This window comes from Anabrus simplex, chromosome 1 (genome assembly GCF_040414725.1).
Source record: "Anabrus simplex isolate iqAnaSimp1 chromosome 1, ASM4041472v1, whole genome shotgun sequence".
Lineage (NCBI taxonomy): Eukaryota > Metazoa > Arthropoda > Insecta > Orthoptera > Tettigoniidae > Anabrus > Anabrus simplex.
The window spans coordinates 1,012,204,161-1,012,227,608 of NC_090265.1; the positions used below are offsets into that span (position 1 = coordinate 1,012,204,161).

At 38.6% G+C, this 23,448-nt stretch overlaps 1 protein-coding gene across 1 annotated transcript in view; it reads left to right on the plus strand.

Moving 5' to 3' along the window:
- The window catches only part of Nmd3 (60S ribosomal export protein NMD3), a 94,849-nt gene that overhangs the window by 14,535 nt on the left and 56,866 nt on the right, over nt 1-23,448 (plus strand). The window contains exon 4 of the mRNA XM_067149211.2: nt 13,348-13,482. Within this exon, the coding sequence (XP_067005312.2) occupies nt 13,348-13,482 (135 nt within the window). The remainder of the gene's footprint in view (nt 1-13,347; nt 13,483-23,448) is intronic.

Genomic DNA, 23,448 nt, shown 5'->3' on the forward strand with positions numbered 1-23,448 from the left:
CTACAGAGGATCAAACCAGCCTTCGGGCTGAATCCCCAACATACATACATACATATCAACCCTGTCCCAGAGCTCATGGGTTCCCCTATCCACTCCACATGCCTTTGTTCTGAACCTCGAACCTAGTACAAGTGTGCAGTGTAGTGTAGTCAACAATGTTTTCGATTTTTTAAGAAAAAAAGATAAAATATCTGGAATTTTGACAAAGAATGTAGGAACAGTTATACTGTATACTGTAGATCTTTCCTGTTCACCTGTTAAAAAGGTCTTCCTCTCTGTTTTGACACATAATCTACTGATGGTTTGATTAAGGGGGATAATTATATATTCTGTATACAACATAGTGTCCACATTCTGGAAAGTCAGGGGGGAAAATTTTGGTCAGTAAAGTCAGGGAAATCTTCCCCATTGGTGGATTTGAGGGGATATTTTTATGCTTTAGTCTGTTGTAACCCAGACTATTGTAGCATTTCTTTGTCAGGTATTTTTTCACATGAAGTGCACAACAATTCTACCATTTTACTTATGCCCTTGTGTCATTTCTTTCAACCATTTTTATACTATTATTTTTTTGATTCCAGTTCTAGGATGCTTTCTTGAAACTCATGGGAATGGCTAACAAGCATTGTACATTTAGTAAACTTTGGCTAGACAGTAAAGTGTTTCATGAATTGAGTGGTTGGTTGGACATATTGGTAAATGATGCAACTTCAGCATATTGCAAAGTGTGATGTAAATCATTCAAACTTAGTAAAATGGAAAAACAAGCAGTCACTTCTCATGCTAAAGGACCTACTCATATAAAATACATGAAAGTTAAGTTTTCCCAGCCAAAAATTTCTTTCTTTGCAAAGAATACCTCTACTCCATCTCCAGTTGAGGATATGCAGCCAAGAGTTAGCACTACATCCACAGCTACAAAAGGAATGAGCAGTGCTAAGAACAAGTCAAACGAGTTTAAAGACTTTTGGTGTTAATGATGTTACATTGGCTGAAGCCATATGGGCTCTCCTGGTTGTTACTGGAAAGATGCATCTCAACTCTTGTGATGAAACCTCTGCAGCATTCAAAACAATATTCCCAGACAGTAAAATTGCTCAAAACTATACTATGGGCAAGACTAAGGCTTTCTATGTTACAAATAATGGATGAGCCCCATATTTTAAAGATAGTTTGCAAAAGGACTTAAATGACAACGTTGTTGGTTTTGATGAATCGTTAAACAAACTTGTCCAAAGAGGACAAATGGACTTGTGTGTAAAGGTTTTGGGATGTAAATCTTCAAAAAGTTGCAACGAGGTATTGGAATAGTGTATTTTTAGGCAGTTCAACTGTGCGGATCACTTATTAGATGGGTTTATACATACTCTCCTTACCTTTAGGACAATTTTTGTTAGTCTCAATGGATGGGCCAAATGTTAACCTCAGTTTTATTTAAAAACTTGAAAATCATTTGCAAGTGCTAAACCCCGAGGGCAAATCCCTTCTTGATATAGGCATATGCAAGTTTGCATACAGTGAATGGAGCCATGACAACTGGGATCCCCAAAAGTGACTGGGACCTTTTTCTTTTTTTCAGGTCTCTGTACAATCTTTTTAAAGATAGCCCTGTTGACGTGCTAAATATAGAGACATAACAACAAGCACTGCGTTTCCTTACAAGTTCACTGCAATAAGATAGTTGGAAAATGGAATTGTGTTGATCAAGCTCTTGAAATATATGATCAAATTGACAAATTTGTGAAAGAGTACACTGTAAAAAAACAGCCACAAAAAGTTTCAATACATTAGAGAAGCTGTGAAGAATCCACTACGTAAGGCAAAATTAAGTGCGTTTAGAAGTATTTTGTCAGATGTTGATCTTGAACCTTTTCTCAGAAGTTATCAAAGTCAGAAACCTATGGTCTCTTACCTTTTTATGTCTCTTGAAGTTCTTACGAAAAATATAAAGATGAGATTTGATAAGTCTGAATAGATAGCTGAAGCAAGTACTTCCTAAAAGTTAAAATATTTAGACTTGCAAGATAGTGCCAGTCGGCTTTTGGTAGAAAAAGTGGATATTGGTTATGCTGCCAAGAGCTCACTCAAACACGTTAAATGTTCTGAAAAGGAAAAAGTTACTTGTAAGAATGAGTTCAAAAATCTCTTGATCACCATGTTAGAAAAACTCAGTGAGAAAAGTCCTCTAAAATCACATTTAGCAAGGGGTCTCACTGCCGTAGACTCAAAAATGATACTGCTCAAATCCAGTTTGGCAATGAAAATGATTGGTGTCATTCTTTAAAACTTGCACAGCCATACAGGAATATGTGATAAAAGAGCTAAAAAGGCCAAACGACAGTTCTGTCTGCTAACCGAGGAAGCTCAGAACAATGCAGGAATCAACAAACAAATTAATGACTTCATTTCTAAAAGAATGGGTGACATGGGGTTGGATGAATTTACTACAGTCATTTAGGAGAAGGTGAGAAATGAGATCTCTGATCTGTAAGGAAACTTTGTTTCATTTTATCCCGTGGTATGGCATTTCATGAGACAGGCTTTTCTGTCAATAAACATTTATGAGTCAAAATCTTTTAGAAGAACCACTTGTGTCCCAGAGAATAATTTTTGATAGTGTGAAACACATTGGTGGTTCGAGGAATGTTACTATCAATAAAAGTATGCTGACCTCGATCCGAGTTCAAGAAGAAGGTATCAGTCATATCTGGAAAATAAAAAAAATAAAAGCAATCAGAAGAGGAAAAGAAGAACATGGAGAGAAGGAAACTTGAATTATAATTGAAAGATTTAGCGAAAAACAGAAAAAGTTGAAAATTGAAAGAAAAAAGCAGGATGCTGAAATTGGAAGGAAGAAAATAGTTCTAGAAAACATAAAACTAAAACGGTAATCTTTTCAATAGGTGCAAACTTTTCTTTTTCATTCCTATCTTTCCGGACTGATTTGTCTTCAAATTTGAAAACTGTTTTGATTATAGACCTAGACTAATTGGAATTCATTATATTCACCTACATTAGAAACACAAGTTAATTGCTTTTGATCTCAAGAGTGCTTTAAATCCACATGAAATAGTATTAGATTGCTGTGGTAAAATAATTTTATTTTAATATTTGAATTATTCTATTAACAAGTTAGTTGTGTTCTTTGTTCCTGGGAAATCATAAGATACGGGTATATGTTAGTCCTACATGTTATCTTTAAACGATTTGTTTATGTATAAAGTTCCATCAATGTAATATTTTTTTCCATAAATAATTGAAGAAATTGAAGTGGAGAGAGAATTAGGACAGGTATGGGAGTGGTGGAGGCTGGAATTTTTTTGTTCATTCTAAAACATGCTGCTCGGCTAATTAACTTGTCACTCAGTTTTCGTGAATCAGGGATAGTTTTCTTAGTAGGTCAGGGAAACTTCAGAGAACATTTCTGTGGACACTCTGATATAACTATACAGTCGAACCTGCTCTAACGGACACCCTTATTCAGCGGACACCTACCTATACGGACAATTTTCCTCGGAACCGATTTTATTTTACATAAGACAAGTGTTAAATTTACCTCATTTAAGTGGACACCTCGAACTCCGGACAGCGGACATCTCCATTTGTCCTGTCCACTTGATTTAAGCGGACACTTTACACGTTGCAGGACAATTTTATTACGTCGGACTACATGCCATCCTTTCTTTTAAAACCATTCTTCAGACATAAGGAAATCCCTTTTGAATGTTTGTACTATTTCGAGTGCAAGAGGAGAGAAAGTACATCGGAATGCACTTCGACCTAGTGGTGTATAGGCCTATTCCGAGAATTCTAATTGCCCAGAAATGCTGCCAGAGATTGTTGACTCAAGTTACCTGGGGATTTTCTTCCCTTCTTGCAACATTCTATTCATAACTCGGATTGTTGCTGATAAGGTCGAGCTCAGGTAGTCATTGAGAAGGAAAAGACAGTACAGGCGCTAATTAGTGAGACAGAAATACCGTAGCATTTCAGTTGTCTGTTAAACATGAGTAACAAGGGACGATTGTATTTAGATCTCGAGGCAAGAAGAAATGTTATTATAGAAAGTGACAAGGGACCTTCAGTGAGAAAGCTTGCCAAATAATTCAACTGCAGGAAAACTCAAATAAACATATTGTGAAGAATAGAACTGAAATTTTAAAGGAGTAGGAGGAAAATAGGAATCGAAGAGTGAAAAGAAAGTGGGAGTCCATGGTTTTTTTTTTTTTTTTCAGAAGTGAACGTTGCGGTGTATGAGTGGTTCACGTGTGCTCCAGTAAAGAAACTTTGTGTGAGGGGACCAATGTTACAAGAAAAAGCTCGAGAAATCGCAAATAATCTGAAAGTTGAGAATTTTGTAGCTAGTAATAGTTGGTTAGATTGTTTAAGATTGTTTGTTCTTTGCCGTTAAAATGTTAGATTATTTTTACGAACTTGTTCTAACGGACACCTCTTGTAATGGATATTTTCCCTCGGAACCGACTGTATCCGCAGAAGGGAGGTTCGACTGTATTATATACTAGCTGATGTACCCATGCTTCGCAACAGGATTCTCAGAAAGACTGTCTTTGTGATTTTCTAACTGGAGTCAACATAGGTCATTACAAAAATGTCAGTAGGAATGTAGCGATTAAAAGCATTGTTATCGTATAAAGTACTCGATCAAATGAAAAACCGCACATTTTCTCACTTTTAACGAACAGTACTAAGTGTACAGTGTTGATCTAATAGTCCAAAGTCCCAGTGCTGGAATGACTAGGCCACAGATAGCCGTGAACACTCCTCTGCCATTATTTATGTAGGTATACACATTGCTCATTCCAATCAGTGCCACAGAGTAGGGGATTGAATAGCTGGAATGCTATGATGAACCACTGTGTCATGTACCTGTATGTATGTATGTATGTATGTATGTATGTATGTATGTATGTATGTACAGTCCGTCAGCGATGCCGCTGGTGGGATCCTCAACAGCTCTGCCATCAGCTGTCATAGATGGCCTAGGCATCACTGAAGAGGCGTACTAGGGAAATGAGGAGTGAAGTAGTTTCCCGTTGCTTTCCTCACCGAGCCAGAGTTGCTATTACATATCAGTCTGCCAAGCCCACTGAAATGCATACACCAACTGACCCTATGAGCAACATTTTCACACCATTCATAGCAGGGACTGGCTGCATAAGGATTGGCATTACTAGCATCGCTCATACCTCAGTCACTTTCATATTGTTAAAGCCAAGGATAAGACAGACAGATCTATGAAAGTAACAAATTTGGTATAGCCAAATAGCTTAATATGATAATAGTGGAAACTCCTGCGAGAAACTGGCGACACCGCTTCTGCGTGCCATCTAGTGGTTCGAGAGGCTAACTACTCTTACTACTGCAGTCAGCTGTGTATGCCAGAAGTGTCTTACTTGTACTTCAGATAGTTTTGTGCTTGTTATGTATCATGATTGTAGAAATGGCAGGAAGAGGAGTTATCTGTGCTATGTATGGGTGTTTTAATTACAGAAGACAAAGTGATCAAAAGTCGTTTTACAGATTTCCTAACAACAAAATGCTGTGAGTATAGGCCTGTTTACGTGTCTGTATTTTTTCTATTTATGAGAACATTCTTTCTTTAAAGTATTGTTATGAATAACCTATGCATTTAATCGATTTTTAGGTGTACTCAGTGGGTTGTGAAGAGTAGATTTAGATGAAATTCTTAGGACCAAAGGACCAGAACATTTAAATAAAAGCTATGTAGTGTGTTCGGACCACTTCTCAGAAAAGGATTTCGGAAACAAAAATATCTTAAGACAAGGGTAGGTATATAATATTATATTTTCTTCTGGTTTTGCGTATGAACTTGCTTGAAGTACAAACATTGCATTTTTCCATGATTATAACTTTCATCACTAGTGAATGCCTGATTATTAAATCTTTATGTTTGTTACAGAATCTGGCCAGGTGCAGTGCCATCACTGTTACGCCACAATGTCAAACAGACAAACTTGAGGAGTAGGCCGAAGAAAAGGAAACGAGAGCATGAATCTACCCCCAGAAATTTCAGATGAGTTACCAGTGCCAACAGAAAGTGCAGTCCAAGAAGATGATAAAGTGCGCGCAGAAGAGAGACTGAGTAAATGCTGTTCAAACTTAATGTTGAAATATAGGAATTCTCAGAAGTTGCTATCCAAGTACAGATCAGTGAATAAAAATTTGAGAAGAAAATTTTGTGTGTTGCAGAAAAATCAGTCAAAGTGTAACTGTGAGAAAAGTGTTGCTCAGAACTTTATAAATTTTCAACTAAATCAAGGTATTTGTAAAGCTCAGGGTCGAAGATATTCAGGTACTGACAAAAGTTTTCCCTTAGCTTTGCATTATTGTTCACCAAAGTCATACAAGGTCATGCAAAAGCATTTTTCTTTGCCAAGTACCAGGTCATTAAGAAGCTGGTTACAAAATGCTCAAGTGGAACGTGGAGTAAATAAAATGGTTCCTAAGCTTGCTGGAAATAAAAACTAAGAAAATGAGAAGGGAGGGGAGGGTTATTTCACTGGTATTTGATGAAATTTCCATCAAGTCATCACTGTCATATGATCCCCAGAAGGATCAGCTGGATGGCTATGAAGATTTTGGTGTTGATACTCCTGTACAACCAATCACTGCTCCCATGCGCCAACAATGTAACCAGGCTATGGTATTCATTATTAAAGGTTTTTACCTCAATTACAAACAAATAATTGGGTACTTCCTAACAAGCAATGCTATGGCAGGACACTACATCAAAGAGCTGGTGCTATTTATTGTCAGTCAACTTCAGGCAATAGGATTAGTCCCTAAAGCAGTTGTGTGTGATCAAGGGAGTAATAATATGAATGTGAGGAAACTGTTAGGTGTTACTGCAGAGAAGCCATTCATTGAGGTAAATGATGAGAAAATTTATTTTTTTCATGATCCACCTCACTTAATCAAGTCAGTGAGAAACAATCTGAAAAAGTATGTGTTTCTAGTGGTAAAATATGTAGTTGGTCTCATATAAGAGAATTTTACAACGAGGACTCAAAAATGATTCCAAGGTTAGCCCCAGAGTTAAGAAAGAAATGTATCACACTTCTCCCCTTTTCAAATATGAGGGTATGTTTAGCTACCAGGGTCGTCAGCCATTCTGTAGCTTCTGGAATGCTAGTTCATGTGTCGTTCAGTTCTTTGCAATCAAGTGCTGCATACACTGCAGAGTTTATAGAAATGTGTGATACTTTGTATGATATTTTTAATTCTTCAAGTCTCAGCAGCGCCAAAGAGTACAGGAGACCCTTAAGCAATGACTCAGGGCATATGAAAAAGCTGGATGAAATTTGTGATTGTCTAAAACAACTCAAAGTTTTGAATAACTGCAAAGGCAACCCTCTCTGTATTCAGGGTTGGATAGACAATATTTCTGCACTGAAACTATTGTGGTCTGAATTATATAGTGATTATGGTTTTCATTATTTGCTAACAAGGAGACTCGCACAGGACTGCATTGAAAACATTTTTTCCATCAGAGCAAGAGGAGGTAACAATGTAACCCCAGATGCAACAAAATTTTGCAGTGCCATAAGGAGTGTTATGATAAATCAATTGCTCTGTGCTTCTGATGACAGCAATTGTGAATCTGATGTTGCAGACTTTCTACTGACTCATAATGATGTGATGAGTGCAATTTTGATGCTAATGTCACTCAACAGTGTAAGTTAAGTGATCAGGTAACTGATTATGACCATGATATAATACAGGAAAATGCAGGCCATTATGTCATGGGCTGGGTACGTAGCAAATTTCCCCATGCTGAGTGTAGGGATGTATTGTCATCTTATGATAATGATTATAGCATGGGAAACTTGCACATAGAAATGAAAATGTATGACAATTCTAAAATGATGTTTCCGAATATTTGTGGGGGAAAGTTAGGTGCTAAAATATCAAGAACATTTGAAGACAGTTTTTGGCTGTGCAAAATTACTGACTGACAAGTATTGCAAAGTCCTTATAAAGGCATATGTGAATAGAACTAATGACTCAACAGTGAAAAATATTGCCTGTAAAAATACAAGTTTAAAAAGATACTGCATATGTGATTTGCTCTTGAAGACTGTAGGCCCTAGTCATAGCATGACGATCTAATGTTTTAATTTGGTAATACATTTGTTTTATTCTTATCACTGGTTCATTCAGATCAACATCAACCTTTTTCCTTCCCTATGCTATGTTACAAGAACGACGCAAACATTTTAAAATCTGTATTTCGTTGGGTTGGAAGTCGAAATGTGCAGTGTTTGAATAGTGCGTTATGTTAGTGTTCCCTGCGAGCCGTTAGATGGCAGCACTACGTGCTGTCGCCGCTGCCCTGCGTGCTAAGTGAGGAGAGTTTCCACTATTATCATATTAAGCTATTTGATGTAGCCTATACCAGAAGACATGGTGCACTGTAAACACTAAGTCCTGCCAGCAAAGGCATGTTATGTACCAATAGAGTCAGAAAATTTATGAACCAGAGGAATGGCATGGTAAAGAAGAAAGTTATCTAACTCCCCAACTACTTCCTGCCAATATTGAGGCAGGCTGTTATACTCGGTACGACCGGGCGAGTTGGCTATGCGGTTAGGCGTGCGCAGCTCTAAGCTTGCATCCAGGAGATAATGGGTTTGAACCCCACTGTCGGCAGTCCTGGAGATGGATTTCCATGGTTTCTCATTTTCACACCAGGCAAATGCAGGGGCTGTACCTTAATTAAGGCCACGGCCGCTTCTTTCCCACTCCTAGCCCTTTCCAATCTCGTCGTCATAAGACCTACGTGTGTCGGTGCGATGTAAAGCAAATTTTAAAAAATACTCTGTACGTAACAGTAATCTCATATATCGGAGATGAGTGGCAACAGAAGACACAAAGCATATCACAACAAAGAATGGTCAGTGTAATGTTATTGATCAATTTTATGAGCTATCTATATTGTAGGCCTTCACATTTCTTTTTCTTTCGACTCTGTGGTATTAGGGCGTCTTATAAGAGTATTTATAGCGTAGACTGCAGTTCCTTGTTCCCCGACTTTACATACCGATTTCCATTGAATTTTGTTCGCCTATTTTGTTGTGACTTGGCGCTGATATGGACTTAAGCTCAACAAAATCCAAATTCATGAATATCTCGGTTATCGTAGCTGGTACGGTAAAAATTAAATTAAATCTTGTTGAAATTACTAAATAAAGAACTAAGGACATATACAAGCTGGACAAACCACCATATGTACAAAACAACGGTGTCGTCGTCATTTTAAAAGGATTCTGTACTGAAGTGCAATATTATCATGCACCATATTTTATTTAATATTAATCTATGTAGGTGCTACGGCGTGTTTTAAAATTGTTTCTAGTTATTGTGTTTGCTTGATTTGACTCAGTGGCTGATGATGGCACAAGTTTAGTGCCGAAACTAGTACCTCATGTGAACGACATGTGATTGATTTACATTAATAAATGTTTGTATATTGAATAGGAGGACCCCTGTTAATTAATTTCAATTATTGTAATCCCACGTCAATACGGATCATGAAATTTCTAAATATCGCTTATCGAGATGGTAACGATCACAAGTATTATCGCAGAGAGTGCATACACAGTTCACGGTAGGTGTATGAAACGTGGTTGTGGGGCAAACTTTATGGTGAAAACCCTGTACTGCAAATCTGGTAACAAGATGACGTAACTCGTAGTTAGAAACTGACCATTCTCTGCTGATCATAGCGTCAGTAGAGTAAAAGTCACTCCAAATCTCTGCTTTTTTTCCGATAATGCTCTTGCAGTAGTTTGTGATAAGGCGTCGCTGAAGGTAGTGACAGGCTGAATCTCAGGTCTTCCAAGAACATTGGTTCTCAACATAATTCATAGACCAGTCTGGATGGTGCCCACATAGAAACACAAAGCACCCTTTTCAGAAAAGTAGCCTTAACCTTCTCGATATATTTTGAATTTGATTTAGTGAGATATTCCCATATTAAATGAAGTCCATATTTGAAAATTAAATTTAAGGCCTTCCCCTAAACTACCACTTCTCTCAGCATGAAATAAAGTTATTTATGGCCTAGATTGTAGCCACTTATTCCCCAACTTTGCATGCCTATTTTCATTTAATTCTCTTCAGCAGTTTTAGTGATGCGTGTACAATACCTATAGATAAACATTCAGAAATTACGGAAAATTAAAAAGTCCATCTCCTTGTTCCCGATACAGAAATACCATCCTTTTTAAATTATGAGCAGTGTACAGAAAAAACTCTTATATTATATATATAGATCACTGTACCTTATATTACAGTTATGCTCTGCGGATAACTTTATTCCCACTTCCCAAATGGTGTTATGTTGAACATTCCATTTATAACTCTCCCTTGTTCTGTATATTCTCAACTCATGGAATTTGTTTGCTTTATAGCACTTGCAGGTCACAGTCACCACCCACTGCTGCAACAATTTATTAGTGGACTGGAAAAATACTGCTAAAATAGATCTGCGTCATGTTGTTAAACTGCATGTCGTGTTCAGCTGCTTACCTTCTCTGCTCATGGTGATGGAGTCTATTCCCAGCAGAGTTGGTTGACATTTAAGAGTGCTTGCATGCAAGGGTCTCATGCCAGTGGATTTTTTGGCATTTTGAAGATTCCTTTTTATGGGCAAAATTCTCTCACCAATGTCTAATAAAATCTATAACAATTGAAGAGATAATAATAATAATAATAATAATAGTAATCGTATGGCCTCAGCTACCGTGTGCAGACATTTCGATTTGACGCCATCTGGCTGTCTGCTCGTCAATTTCGATGTTCCGTTTTACTCTAGGTTCGCTAGATGGCAGACAGAGTAAACCGGATCTCTCTTGGGCGTCTATGGCTGAGATTTAATTAATTTTGTCGGGTAACTACCAAATGTATCATCAGAGATCTTTTACATGCCAACATCGTACGACATGGAGTGTTGAATGGACTTTTTTCCGCCCTTCAAAAATCCGACTACCTCTGCCGGGTTTGAACCCGCTATCTTAGGATTCGGAGGCCGACACTCTACCACGGATCCACAGAGGCAGCTTAATTGAAGAGATGGTAAACACACATTAATAAAATAACAAGAGCACAGATTTTTAAGCACTAATAGGTTAGAATACACACGTATTTGACAAGTAGTAAGTGGTATCTGGCCCGCTCTACAGTTGTGTAAGCGAGTTGCGTACAATTCAGAGGTTCTGATGTGCTGTATCCCTAATATTTATGCCATTCTCACTGCAGAACCATTGTTCGGGCTAAAAGATACTCGCTTCAATAAGTTTCATTCAATAATCATTGGTCTGCATTTAGGGCTGTCACAAAGGTGGCAGGTTTCGTATCATTTGTTTACCTAGTCTTTTCTAAGAACTTGAAAATTTATCAAACATCTCCCTTGGTAAATTCTTCCAATCCATAATTCCTCTTCATATAAACTAATATTTGCCCATTTTTGTTTTCTTGAATTCAAACTTTATTTTCATATTATGATCATCTCTACTTTTAAAAAACCCCATTCAAGCTTATCCATCTACTAATGTCATTTCATGCTGTCTCCCCACTGACTGCTCAGAACATACTGTGTAGAATCAGCAAATTTGACCATTTTTGGTCCGTTGACTAAGTTCATACAAAGCGTGGAAGCATGTGTTAAAATAAGTTTACAATTTTAAATATGTTTCCTGTATAAGTGTAGGGTGTTAAATCCTAGAATATGGGAAGTTTTGTTTTTGTGAAGTGAAGTCGCTGATGAAGGGAGTAGTGTCTCCCAAAATATGTACGAGTCGAAATAATTGTATAATCTTACGAATTTGAGAATATATCAACAGAGCAAACCCAATTACAAGGGTATTGGAACCATTTTAGTATAATAATATGTAAATCCTTACTTTAGGAACTCAATTGTATTGAATAGGTTGATCCTAATAAACTTTAGTAATATATTTTAAACTGATGTACATTTCAGTACAGACCAGACATGAAATTTGTAACATGTAAAATCATACTACTTAGGCTAGCTGTTAGTCTACTTACTCCAAAAGTCCTGCCAGTGTAAAGTTTGCAACATTTTTGTAACACTTCCCTTTTGATGGAAATCACCCAGAACAAATCATGCTGCTTCCCTTTGGATCTTTTCCAGTTCTTGAATCAAGTATGCCTGGTGTGGGGTGCCATACACTGGAACCATACTCTAATTGGGGTCTTACTAGAGACTTATATGCCCTCTCGTTTACATCCTTACTATATCCCATCAATACCCTCGTAACCACATAACCACGTCTGTGTACTTTATTTACAACCTCTTTAATGTGATTATCCCAATGAAGGTCTTTCCTTATGTTAACACCTAGGTACTTACAGTGATCCCTATGAAGTACTGTCACCCAATCAACACAGTAGATAAAACTGAGAAGATTTCTGCTCTTGGTGAAACTCAACCTGACTTTTCATCCCGTTTACCATCATATTGTTGGCTGTCCAAACATAGTCGAGATCTTTTGTAGTCGTTCATAATCGTGTTATTTATTATTCTGTGCAGTATAACATCATCTGCAGAAAGACCTATCTGTGTTTCCAGTTCTTTACTGATATGATTTATATATATTGAAGAAAACCTAAAAAGTCTTGTGGGACCGCACCTGTTAATAATTACAGATAATGTTTTACATTCTCTAATTTTCTGAGTTCTTTTTTCCTAGAAATTTAGCCATCTATTCAGCCATCCCTTTGTCTAGTCCAATAGCCCTCATTTTCATCAGTAGTCCTCCATGAAAAGCCTTGGATAGGTTAATAGCAATATAGTCCATTTGTTCTCCTGAATCTAAAATATCTGTTATATTTTGCTGGAATCCCACAAATTGAGGTGCATTGGAATAACCCTTCCTAAACACAAACTACCTTCTGTGAAACCATTTAGTAAGTTTGCAAACGTGTCTTAATATAATCAGAAAGAATGCTTTCACAGAGCTTACGAGCAATACATGGTAGACTGGCCTGTAATTATCCGCGTTATGTTTATCACCCTTTCCTTTGTGCAGTGGAGCTGCTATTGTAGCTCTTCATTCATGTAAGCAGTAATCAAATAAGTATTTTGAGATGAATTCTAACCTATTAGAAATTTGGTCTCTACCAAAAACTTAAGTTGACCCTTATTTCAACAAATCAATAAAAAACTGAAAATCTAGTGTTTATGTACTGTTACCTTCAGAATTTTTATGGTAGCATGTTCTATTTACTAACCAGACTTTGAAATGTATTATTTGCCTCATTCATCTTTGATGTTTTTAACAGGTGAAATTGACAGTCCATGGAGAAGTTTTGGGTGGTGCTGTGCTGCAGCAGGTGTTTGTTGTTGAGTTTACAGTCAGTCACCAGATGTGTGATGACTGTCATCGTGTAGAAGCTCAAGATTATTGGCGTGCCTTGGTAAGTGTGTTGATGTAAATTTCTGATCTTTTGATAAAAAGTATTTGATGGGTGAAACTTCACTTTATTAACTACCTATGAAAGAACCAGGTCAGTGCAGACCTGACTAATCTTTACCTCAGGAGAAAAGCTGTTAATGGAAGAAATTCCCAAAGGAAATTTGAGTAACTGTTCATTTTTATTGTGGAGGCCTTTCATGAAATTAATCGTTAGCTCTTTCAGTTGGGAAACTAATGCTATGTCCATTATCCACAATGGCCAAGATCTACATAAAGGTCTACATAATTTGTGGAGATAAGAGTACTTAGATCAATGTAATAGAATCCTTTAAACCATAGTGTTTTACAAGGACTTCTGACAATTTGGTAGCTGCAAATAGTTTTTTTGAAAAAGGAAGAGCAGTTTCTCCTTTTCTTTATCATTAGCATTTCAGAATGATACATGTCAACTGTATTTGTATTAAAATCTAAATTTCATAGCACATCGTAGGAAAGGATAACTTGTTTTGTTTCCTATATCATAGAATCAGTCTTGACTGAGTTCTGTCACATCATTACTTCACATGTGATCAGACCTCTGATGTGCTATCCCTTTCAGACCGTGTACGCACAATTGTGTGGGTTCGTATTTTATTTATCCCTGACCGTATTTGACTTTTTTTTTGGCGCAAGACCGGACTGCAGTGATTGTGCGGGATACGTGGCATGTATTTCAATTGTTTTTAGTGTGCGCTTGACCGCCAGGGCAAAGGAAGAAGAGTTTAGGGCACGGTTGATCGGCGAGATGGCAGGAAGCAGTAGTGCCAAAAGTAAGTATTTATTTATTTATTGCGTTTATATTAATCTAGAAGCTTTACTGAATATCGGAATATATTCATTGAAGTGTGTACATTGGTTAGTGAATGTAAATTTTGAAGATACATCATCGTATGTGATACAACGAGGGTTTGAATTTTGATACGCACAATTGTGTGGGTCCTTTTTTTTCGGATGTTAGTTTTTATTTTGTAAAATAAACAATCAGTATGTGTATTGAGGAGCATTTTAGTCGGTTTTTGACATACAAACAAACATTCACACCTCCAGTTTTCTTTCAAGTCTGAAAGGGCTATGGAGGTAAGCTAGTTTGCCTAAGATAAGTCTCCTGAAGCTGTTTGATTAAAAGGGTGAGATATTTATGCTACCTGCAAACAAGTGTAATCACACAGATTACTGTGGTGCATACAGCCTCAACTGTTCCTGTGCTTGTTTTATCAAGTTATGTTGTGAGATTATATTGTATTATGTATGATAATCTATCTTACCTGTCTCCGTAAATGATTCAGATAAATGGAGAAAAGCAATCGAATTTGCAGCTGGAGTAAAAGCATGAATATGGACTAACAACTAGCAAACTAGCCTTTGTAAGTAAACTGAAGTGTATTAGCCCTCGTACTCTTTTTATCCATGGCCGGTGTGGAGATTTCCTGGGATATAAATTGGGACCCAGTGAAAGCTTGAATAAGTTCTACATAGTACATATTTTTGTTAGATGGCACAAGCATGCTAAACTAAGTTAGCCAGATATTGACCTTCATTATTTATTTATAGTCTTCTAGAAGTTGAACAACTTTCTTTGTTATTTGTAACATTTCTGATTCAGACACTGTTTTTCTGGGATGCAAACCATATATCAGTGATCTGCATTTCTTCAGGGGATGGCGAGTTGTACGAGCCTAGGGTAAGTGATTTAGACAGTGATATTGACGATGATTTACGACATGACGAACCAGAAATTAGGAGTATCCAAATGAAAGTGATAGTAGTGAACCTAAGTGGTCAAGGGCCTACCAACCTGAACCAGAAATGAAAGTAGAAGCGGAGTTCAAGGTTAGGAACCCAGGTATACATAACTGACCCCCAAGAAACAGGCCTCCTTTAGCATATTTCTCTTTGTTTTTCACCACTGCTGTTTGTAATCTGTTAGTAAGGGAAATGAATAAATACGTACAGACCATTTTCATCAAGCACTGTTAAAACTCTGCTAACAGAGAGTTGGTTAACACCTTGTTAAGATTTTAATGTGACGTTATGGAAATCGCGCTTCACAGAACACTATAACAAGCTAGTTAACTAACATGGTGTTAACGTTAATGATCAAGTGAGCAGTGTGTACAGTTAACATTATTTCGCTCTTCTGACCATTTGTCACCTTTCACCTGTACACTACTTGCTCAGAATTATGAGGTCCTGTTTGAAATTGAACTGACTTGGTGTTAGGACAAGATTAGTAAATTAAACTATGCACAGAAGAAAATTATAATGGAAGGTGATGGGGAAAAAAAATCTCCGGGGCAATAATTTTGATTCACTAGAGAAAGATTGTCGGTTTACATTCTAAATGTTGGAACGTTATATAATGTAAAAAGACAGATGGTATATCCCTAAAAGGAAAAGAAAAAGCATGAAATGAGTTAGCAATGAATTTAGTAGCCACTTGAATGTGACCACATTGTCAGCACAAATAGGAAAGCAAAAAGTTAAAAATACTGAAGATGATCTCATGGGAAGATCAAAACTCGTCCCAATGTAATGTAGTCCTTATGTTAATAAGTGTTGCATTGTGGAACCATTTTTGGATTTTGTTTTCCTATTTGTAATTTGTATTTCAATATGGATCAGTATGAAACTCATTGCTTATGAACCTGAAAAGAAGTGAAAAAGAAAAAGATTATTCGAAGGACAAATTGGAGCAGTACAAGACTGGAGGTGGTAAATTTATTCCAGCATCTACATAGGCTAGATTACTCTGAAGATTATTGCATTAATCGGTGACCAAGTTGAGCCTCTTTGTAATGACAATGACTCTGACACAGATTATCATGGCAGGCCACCATCATTTCTGTAGCCTGAGATATTAATGTTGTATGAAATGATGCTTTGGTTTTAAAGCATTCTTGTTATTGTGTGAGATATCTCTTTCAAATTACCATTCACAGTTTTTTAAGCTGGATAGTATTAACTGGACACATTAATAACTACCCCTTTTTAAAAAACTCTTTCTCAACTCAAAAACGGGGAGGGAAAATTATGCATACATACGTACATACATTATCATTATAGACTGTTATGCCTTTCAGCATTCAGTGTGCAAGCCTCTGAGAATTTACTAAACGTCGCCACAATCCTCGATTTGCAACTAGTGTTGTGGCCTCATTTAGTTCTATACCTCTTATCTTTAAATCGTTAGAAACCGAGTCTAAACATTGTCGTCTTGGTCTCCCTCTACGTCTCTTACCCTCCATAGCAGAGTCCATTATTCTCCTAGGTAACCTTTCCTCCTCCATTCGCCTCACATGACCCCACCACCGAAGACGATTTATGTGTACAGTTTCATCCATCGAGTTCATTCCTAAATTAGCCTTTATCTCCACATTCCGAGTACCCTCCTGCCATTGTTTCCACCTGTTTATACCAGCAATCATTCTTGATACTTTCATGTCTGTTACTTCTAACTTATGAATAAGATATCCTGAGTCCACCCAGCTTTTGCTCCTGTAAAGCAAAGTTGGTCTGAAAACAGACCGATGTAAAGATAGTTTTGTCTGGGAGCTGACTTCCTTCTTACAAAATACTGCTGATCGCAACTGCGAGCTCACTGCATTAGCTCTACGACACCTTGATTCAATCTCACTTACTATATTACCATCCTGGGAGAACACACACAACCTAAATACTTGAAATGACCTACCTGTTCTAGCTTTGTATTACCAATCTGACATTCAGTTCTGTTGAATTTCTTACCTACTGACATCAATTTAGTCTTCGAGAGGCTAATTTTCATACCATACTCATTGCACCTATTTTCAAGTTCGAAGATATTTGACTGCAGGCTTTCGGCACAGTCTGCCATTAAGACCAAGTCGTCAGCATAGCCCAAACTGCTTACTACATTTCCACCTAACTGAATCCCTCCCTGCCATTTTATACCTTTCAGCAGATGATCCATATATACTACGAACAGCAAAGGTGAAAGATTACAGCCTAGTCTAACCCCTGTAAGTACCCTGAACGAATAACTCATTCTACCATCAATTCTCACTGAAGCCCAATTGATAGATTTTAATAATCTACCTTTAATTCCATAGTCGCCCAGTATAGTGAACATCTTTTCCCTCGGTACCCTGTCATATGCTTTCTCTAGATATACGAAACATAAACACAACTGCCTATTCCTCTCGCAGCATTTTTCAGTTACCTGGCGCGTACTGAAAATCTGATCCTGACAGCCTCTCTGTGGTCTGAAACAACACGGGTTTTCATCCAACTTCCTCTCAACGACTGATCGCACCCTCCCTTCCAAGATGCCAGTGAATTCTTTGCCTGGTATACTAATCAATGAGATACCTCGATACTTGTTGCAATCCTTCCTGTTCCCTTGCTTATAGATAGGTGCAATTACTGCTTTTGTCCAGTTTGAAGGTACCTTACCAACACTCCATGCTAATTTTACTACTCTATGAAGCCATTTTATCCCTGCCATCCCACTATACTTCACCATTTCAGGTCTAATTTCATCTATTCCTGCTGCCTTATGACAATGGAGTTTATTTACCATGCTTTCCACTTCCTCAAGCATAATTTCACCAACATCATTTTCCTCTTCCCCATGAGCTTGGCTGTTTGCAACACCACCGGGATGATTTCCTTTTACATTGAGAAGATGTTCAAAATACTCCCTCCACCTCTCCAGTGATTCCCTGGGATCTGTTATGAGTTCACCTGAATTACTCAAAACACTGTTCATTTCCTTTTTCCCTCCCTTCCTAAGATTCTTTATTACTATCCCGAAAAGTTTCCCTGCTGCTTGACCTAGCCTTTCCAGGTTATTACCAAAATCTTCCCATGACTTCTTTTCGGATTCAACAACTATTTGTTTCGCTATGTTTCTTTCATCTACATACAAATCCCTGTCTGCTTCGGCCCTTGTTTGGAGCCATTTCTGATAAGCCTTCTTTTTACGTTTACAGGCTGATCTCACTTCATCATTCCACCAAGATGTTAGCCTTTTCCCATCTTTACACACAGTTGTTCCTAGGGATTCCCTTCCTGTTTCTACTACAGCATCCCTGTATGCCACCCATTTACTTTCTATATCCTGAACCTGCTTACTGTCTACTGTTTGAAACTTCTCACTAATCATATCCATGTACTTCTGTCTAATTTCCTCACCCTGGAGATTTTCTACCCTTATTTGTTTGCAGTAGGCCTAGAGATACTTAGTTCACTACAGATCAGATAGTGGTCTGTATCATCGAAAAATCCGCGGAAAACTCAAACATTCCTAACAGATTTCCTGAATTCAAAGTCGGTTAAGATATAGTCTATTATGGATCTGGTACCCCTAGCCTCCCATGTGTAGTGGTGAATAGCCTTATGCTTGAAGAATGTATACGTAACAGCTAAACCCATACTAGCACAGAAGTTCAGCAAACGCTTCCCATTCCCATTAGCTTCCATATCTTCCCCACATTTACCAATCACCCTCTCGTATCCTTCAGTTCTATTCCCAACTCTCGCATTGAAATCGCCCATTAGCAATATTCTATCCTTGCTGTTGACCCTGACCACGATGTCACACAATACTTCATAAAACTTGTCGACTTCATCCTCATCTGCACCCTCACATGGTGAATACACGGACACAATTCTTGTCCTAATTCCTCCAACTGACAAATCAACCTACATCATTCGCTCATTTACGTGCCTAACAGAAACTATGTTGTGTGCAATGGTATTCCTGATAAAGAGCCATACACCAGACTCTGCCGTTCCCTTTCTAACACCTGTCAAGTGCACTTTATAATCTCCTATCTCTTCCTCGTTATCTCCCCTTACCCGAATATCACTTACTCCTAGCACATCCAGATGCATCCTCTTTGCTGACTCAGCCATTTCTACCTTTCTTCCATAAGCCCCATTAATATTGATAGCTTCCCATCGAATTCCATTTTGTTTCCAAGGAGTCCCTCGCCTGTCAAATGGGAGTGGGACTCCACTACTCCCATAGGTCCGAGGCTTGCTTAAAATATTCTGAGCTCGGTAAATTCATGAAGCAGGATGCTACCCTACTTGCATATAGTCCAAGTGAGGATCTCTGCTCTAACGGGTTATGGACCACTGGTGAATTGTATAGTCCTGACCGCCTGAGCACAAGGAGGGCCATGACTCAGAATATGTCCGAGATGCCAACTCCCATTCCATAGCAACTGTATCCCGCCACTCAGCCATTGCCCATGGTTCACGAACTAGGACATGACTACAGTAACCCACAAACTTGAAAATTATGCAAATCTAAATTAAAAATGGAAATGTAAAAATCAAACATAATTACCTTAAGTTAAAAAATTTATTTAGGCCTAGAATAGTACAAAATAATAAAAAATATGTATAACACAATTAATTTTTATAAAAATTGAAGGCAGTAATATATTCTCTAGTAATAATTATACAGAAACTGTAGTCTGTCCTGCAGGAATTCACTAAAGATAGGAGCCAGATAACCTGAAATAAATTAGAATACTGTATTAGGGTAAAATCTGTAAAATTGACTGAGCAAATGTCATGGGATAGCGGAGCACTGATGCGCAGGTGTGTTGTCTGCGCACCAGACGCCCTCTGTGCCAGCGGCAGTTGTATAGGAGACCTTGTGAGCAGTGGCTGTGCATGTGACAGGTGTAATGTGGAACGTCGTCCTGAGCTGACACCGTTCGAACAGGGTATGGTGGTCGGTGCCCGACGGATGGGAAGTGCGATTTCAGAAGTGGTGCGGGAATTCGACTTCACATGATCAACCGTGTCCAGGGTGTATCATGAATGGTTGAATGCGGGTGTCACCGTCCACAACAGACAAACAACTGGCCGTCCAGCCACCCTCGATGACCGTGACCGACGACATCTGAGACGGATTGTCAATAGTGACAGACGGGCAACCATGCAACAAATCACGGCTCAATTCAACACAGGCCATGCTAGACACGTCTCCCAGTGGACAATCCGTAGGAACATGGGTTCTGTGGGGTATTGGAGCCGGCGCTGCACACGGGTGCCACTGTTAACCCAACGTCATTGGGCACCACGACGCGCATTTGTCGCCAGTCACTAGGGATGGACACTGGAACAATGGCGTAACATGGTATGGTCGGACGAATCAAGATTTCAACTGCACCATGCCGAGGGGAGGCACCGTGTGTGGCTCAGACCACATAAAGCGATGGATCCCGCCTGCCTCGAAGGTGTGTTCCAGGGCGCTTGTGTCTCTGTTATGGTCTGGGGTGTATCTTCCTGGTATGGAATGGACCCCGTAGTTGTTCTGGAAGAGACTTTGCATGGTACGCGGTATGTTGAGCTGCTCGGAGACCCTCTCCACCCATTTTTGGCCTTCCAGCACCCAGATGGTTCTGCCACATCACTCCCACGTCGCCCGGAAATGGTTCCAGGAACATTCAGCGGAGGTCCAATGACTGCCATGGCCACCCAGGAGCCCCGATATGAACCTTATCGAGCATATCTGGGATGTCCTGGAACGCAGGGTCCGTGCCATAGATCCTGCCCCCACGAACAGACCAGCATTGGCGGCCGCTCTGCAAACGATTTGGTGTCAGCTGCGTCCGGAGGACTACCAGGGACTTGTCGACTCACTTCCATGGCGTCTCACTGCAGTTCACAGGGCCAGAGGAGGCCTCACATGCTATTAGGTGACTATTCCATAACATTTGCTAAGTCAGTGTATTTCACTTCAAAGAAATAGACTTACCATGTCATTCATCGTCGGTTTATTCCGAAGTCGTCTGCTTCCAAGAATGATCTTTTCACATTGTGGACATGCCTTAGAAATTATGTTCTTGATGGTTATGCTACAGAAGACAGGAGAAATGGTGAGAAATAAATACATATGCAAAAACTGAATGGAATACTGGAGCAAAACAGACTGAATTGGTTTGGACATATCATGCGGTTGAATGAAGAAAGAATGCCAACATTGGCACTGGAAGGACAGATGACCGAGAAGAGAGGGCGTGGAAGACAAAGATTGCAGCAGATGAACTTACAAGGGAGGTCGCAAACTAGGAAATCACCAATCTTACATAAATTTTGCATACACATTAACCCGATAAGTGCTACGCCCGCCTATAGACGGGCTGACGCGGCTGGTCCACCAGTGCTACGCCCTTCTATAGACGGTGCACGAGAATTTTAATTTTTTAATTTTTTTTTTTTTAGTTTCTCGGTTCACTTTCGAGTGCAAATTTGATCTCTGACATTTTCTGTCATCTGTTGGGCATTTCGTAGAACTAATTGATCAGAGATTATAGCTTCAGGAAGCAACTTACAGAGCTTTTTGTAGACGTCTGTGGAGTTCATCTGTGATGTAAACAAACGTGGCGGATTATCAATCTATTTGCTCTTGTAGTGATGTTGTTTCCGATCACAGAATCTTTCAGTTATTAACCACAGTGGAAAGTGATTATGGAGATGATCATTTTAAGGAATTGTTAAGCGATGTTGAAAGTGATAGAGAGTGTGCCGAAAATATTGTATGTAAGAGAGAAACAGATCATCCTTATAAATGAAAGAAGAAAAACACTGTGAGTACAAAAGCTATTTTATCACTATTTTCGTAGCAGACAAATCGGCATCACTAAAAACCAGTAGAAAACATTTGACTCTAACTGTCAAACGGGGCAATTTCGGACACAGAGGTGGTTTTGGACAGTATGGTAGATTTGCTGTATTTTGTCGCATAGCAACGAGCCGCCAGTGCTTTGCACTTCCGCACGCGTTTTAGTTTGACCTTGAGGTTATGTTTCTTGCGTTCTGTGCTTTTTGTTACGAATCGACTTCATACTTTAGAAAATTTGCTGTGTGCACTGGCATTGTTGGAAGTTCATGCATTAACATTAAGTGGATACTTTCGATTGTTGCGGCCGGAAGGAATGCATTATAATTATGGTTCTTAGTGAGATCAGCTGACTGAAGTGTTTATAAACTTTTGGTGTGATTTGTTGAAAAATAGTGTTTTACGCACATTTTACTGAAAATTGAAAACAGTCTGGGTGATTTCGGACAATGCCTAGAAATTATCAGAAGCAGAAAGAAGCTGCTTGAAGGTGTAATTACGAACCAAAATTATTAGAAAAAGCCGTACGTGATATTAAAAATGGCGAGTTGTCTTATAGGAAATCATTTGATTTCTTTGGTATGACTTGGTCCACCCTACAAAATAATGTGCAGAATGTACATCCAAAAATGCGAAGACAACAATGCTAAATGAGGAAGAAGGAAATGCTCAAGGAAGCTTGTCACCCTCCGGCCATGCTCCAACACAACCTGCTACTTCCCGCCGTCGCCGCCGCAAATAAAATGTTCTTCCTGGGAAGTAGATTTTTGGCCATGTTCTGCCGAGATGAAAGAAAGCAGTGCAGAAACAAGTGATGGCGCTGGCAGTGATGGCAGCAGTGAAAATGAATGCGATGAAGCACACGATGAATGTAATAACGTTCTGGTGTTGCAAGAAGAGGCTTTCCTTGTTGCAGATTATACATACAAGTTGAGGAATAAAGTGCATACAGGCAGTATTTTTGCCTGGCTTGAAATATTCGTTCAAGTGATGTGTATGTCAAATACTTGTGCCCATATAAAAACCAGCAAAAGAGTGTGTGTGTTCTCTAACATCCCTTCTGAGGATACAATAGCTAAAGAACAAAGTTCAAAAATACTTCCAGTCCAAGTTGAGAAGAGAGGAATGTTTATTTTCAAAGAAAACGTATTTTAGATTTATAGGCCGTGGTAACTACATGTTCATTGTATCGACCTTTTTTGCTCTGAGATTTGTATCGTTCGTAAGAAAAATTATTAAGATTTTTCAGTAGGAGTTCTGTGCAGTTTATAACTATTAATGTTTCAATTTAAACCAGAAAACTTTACA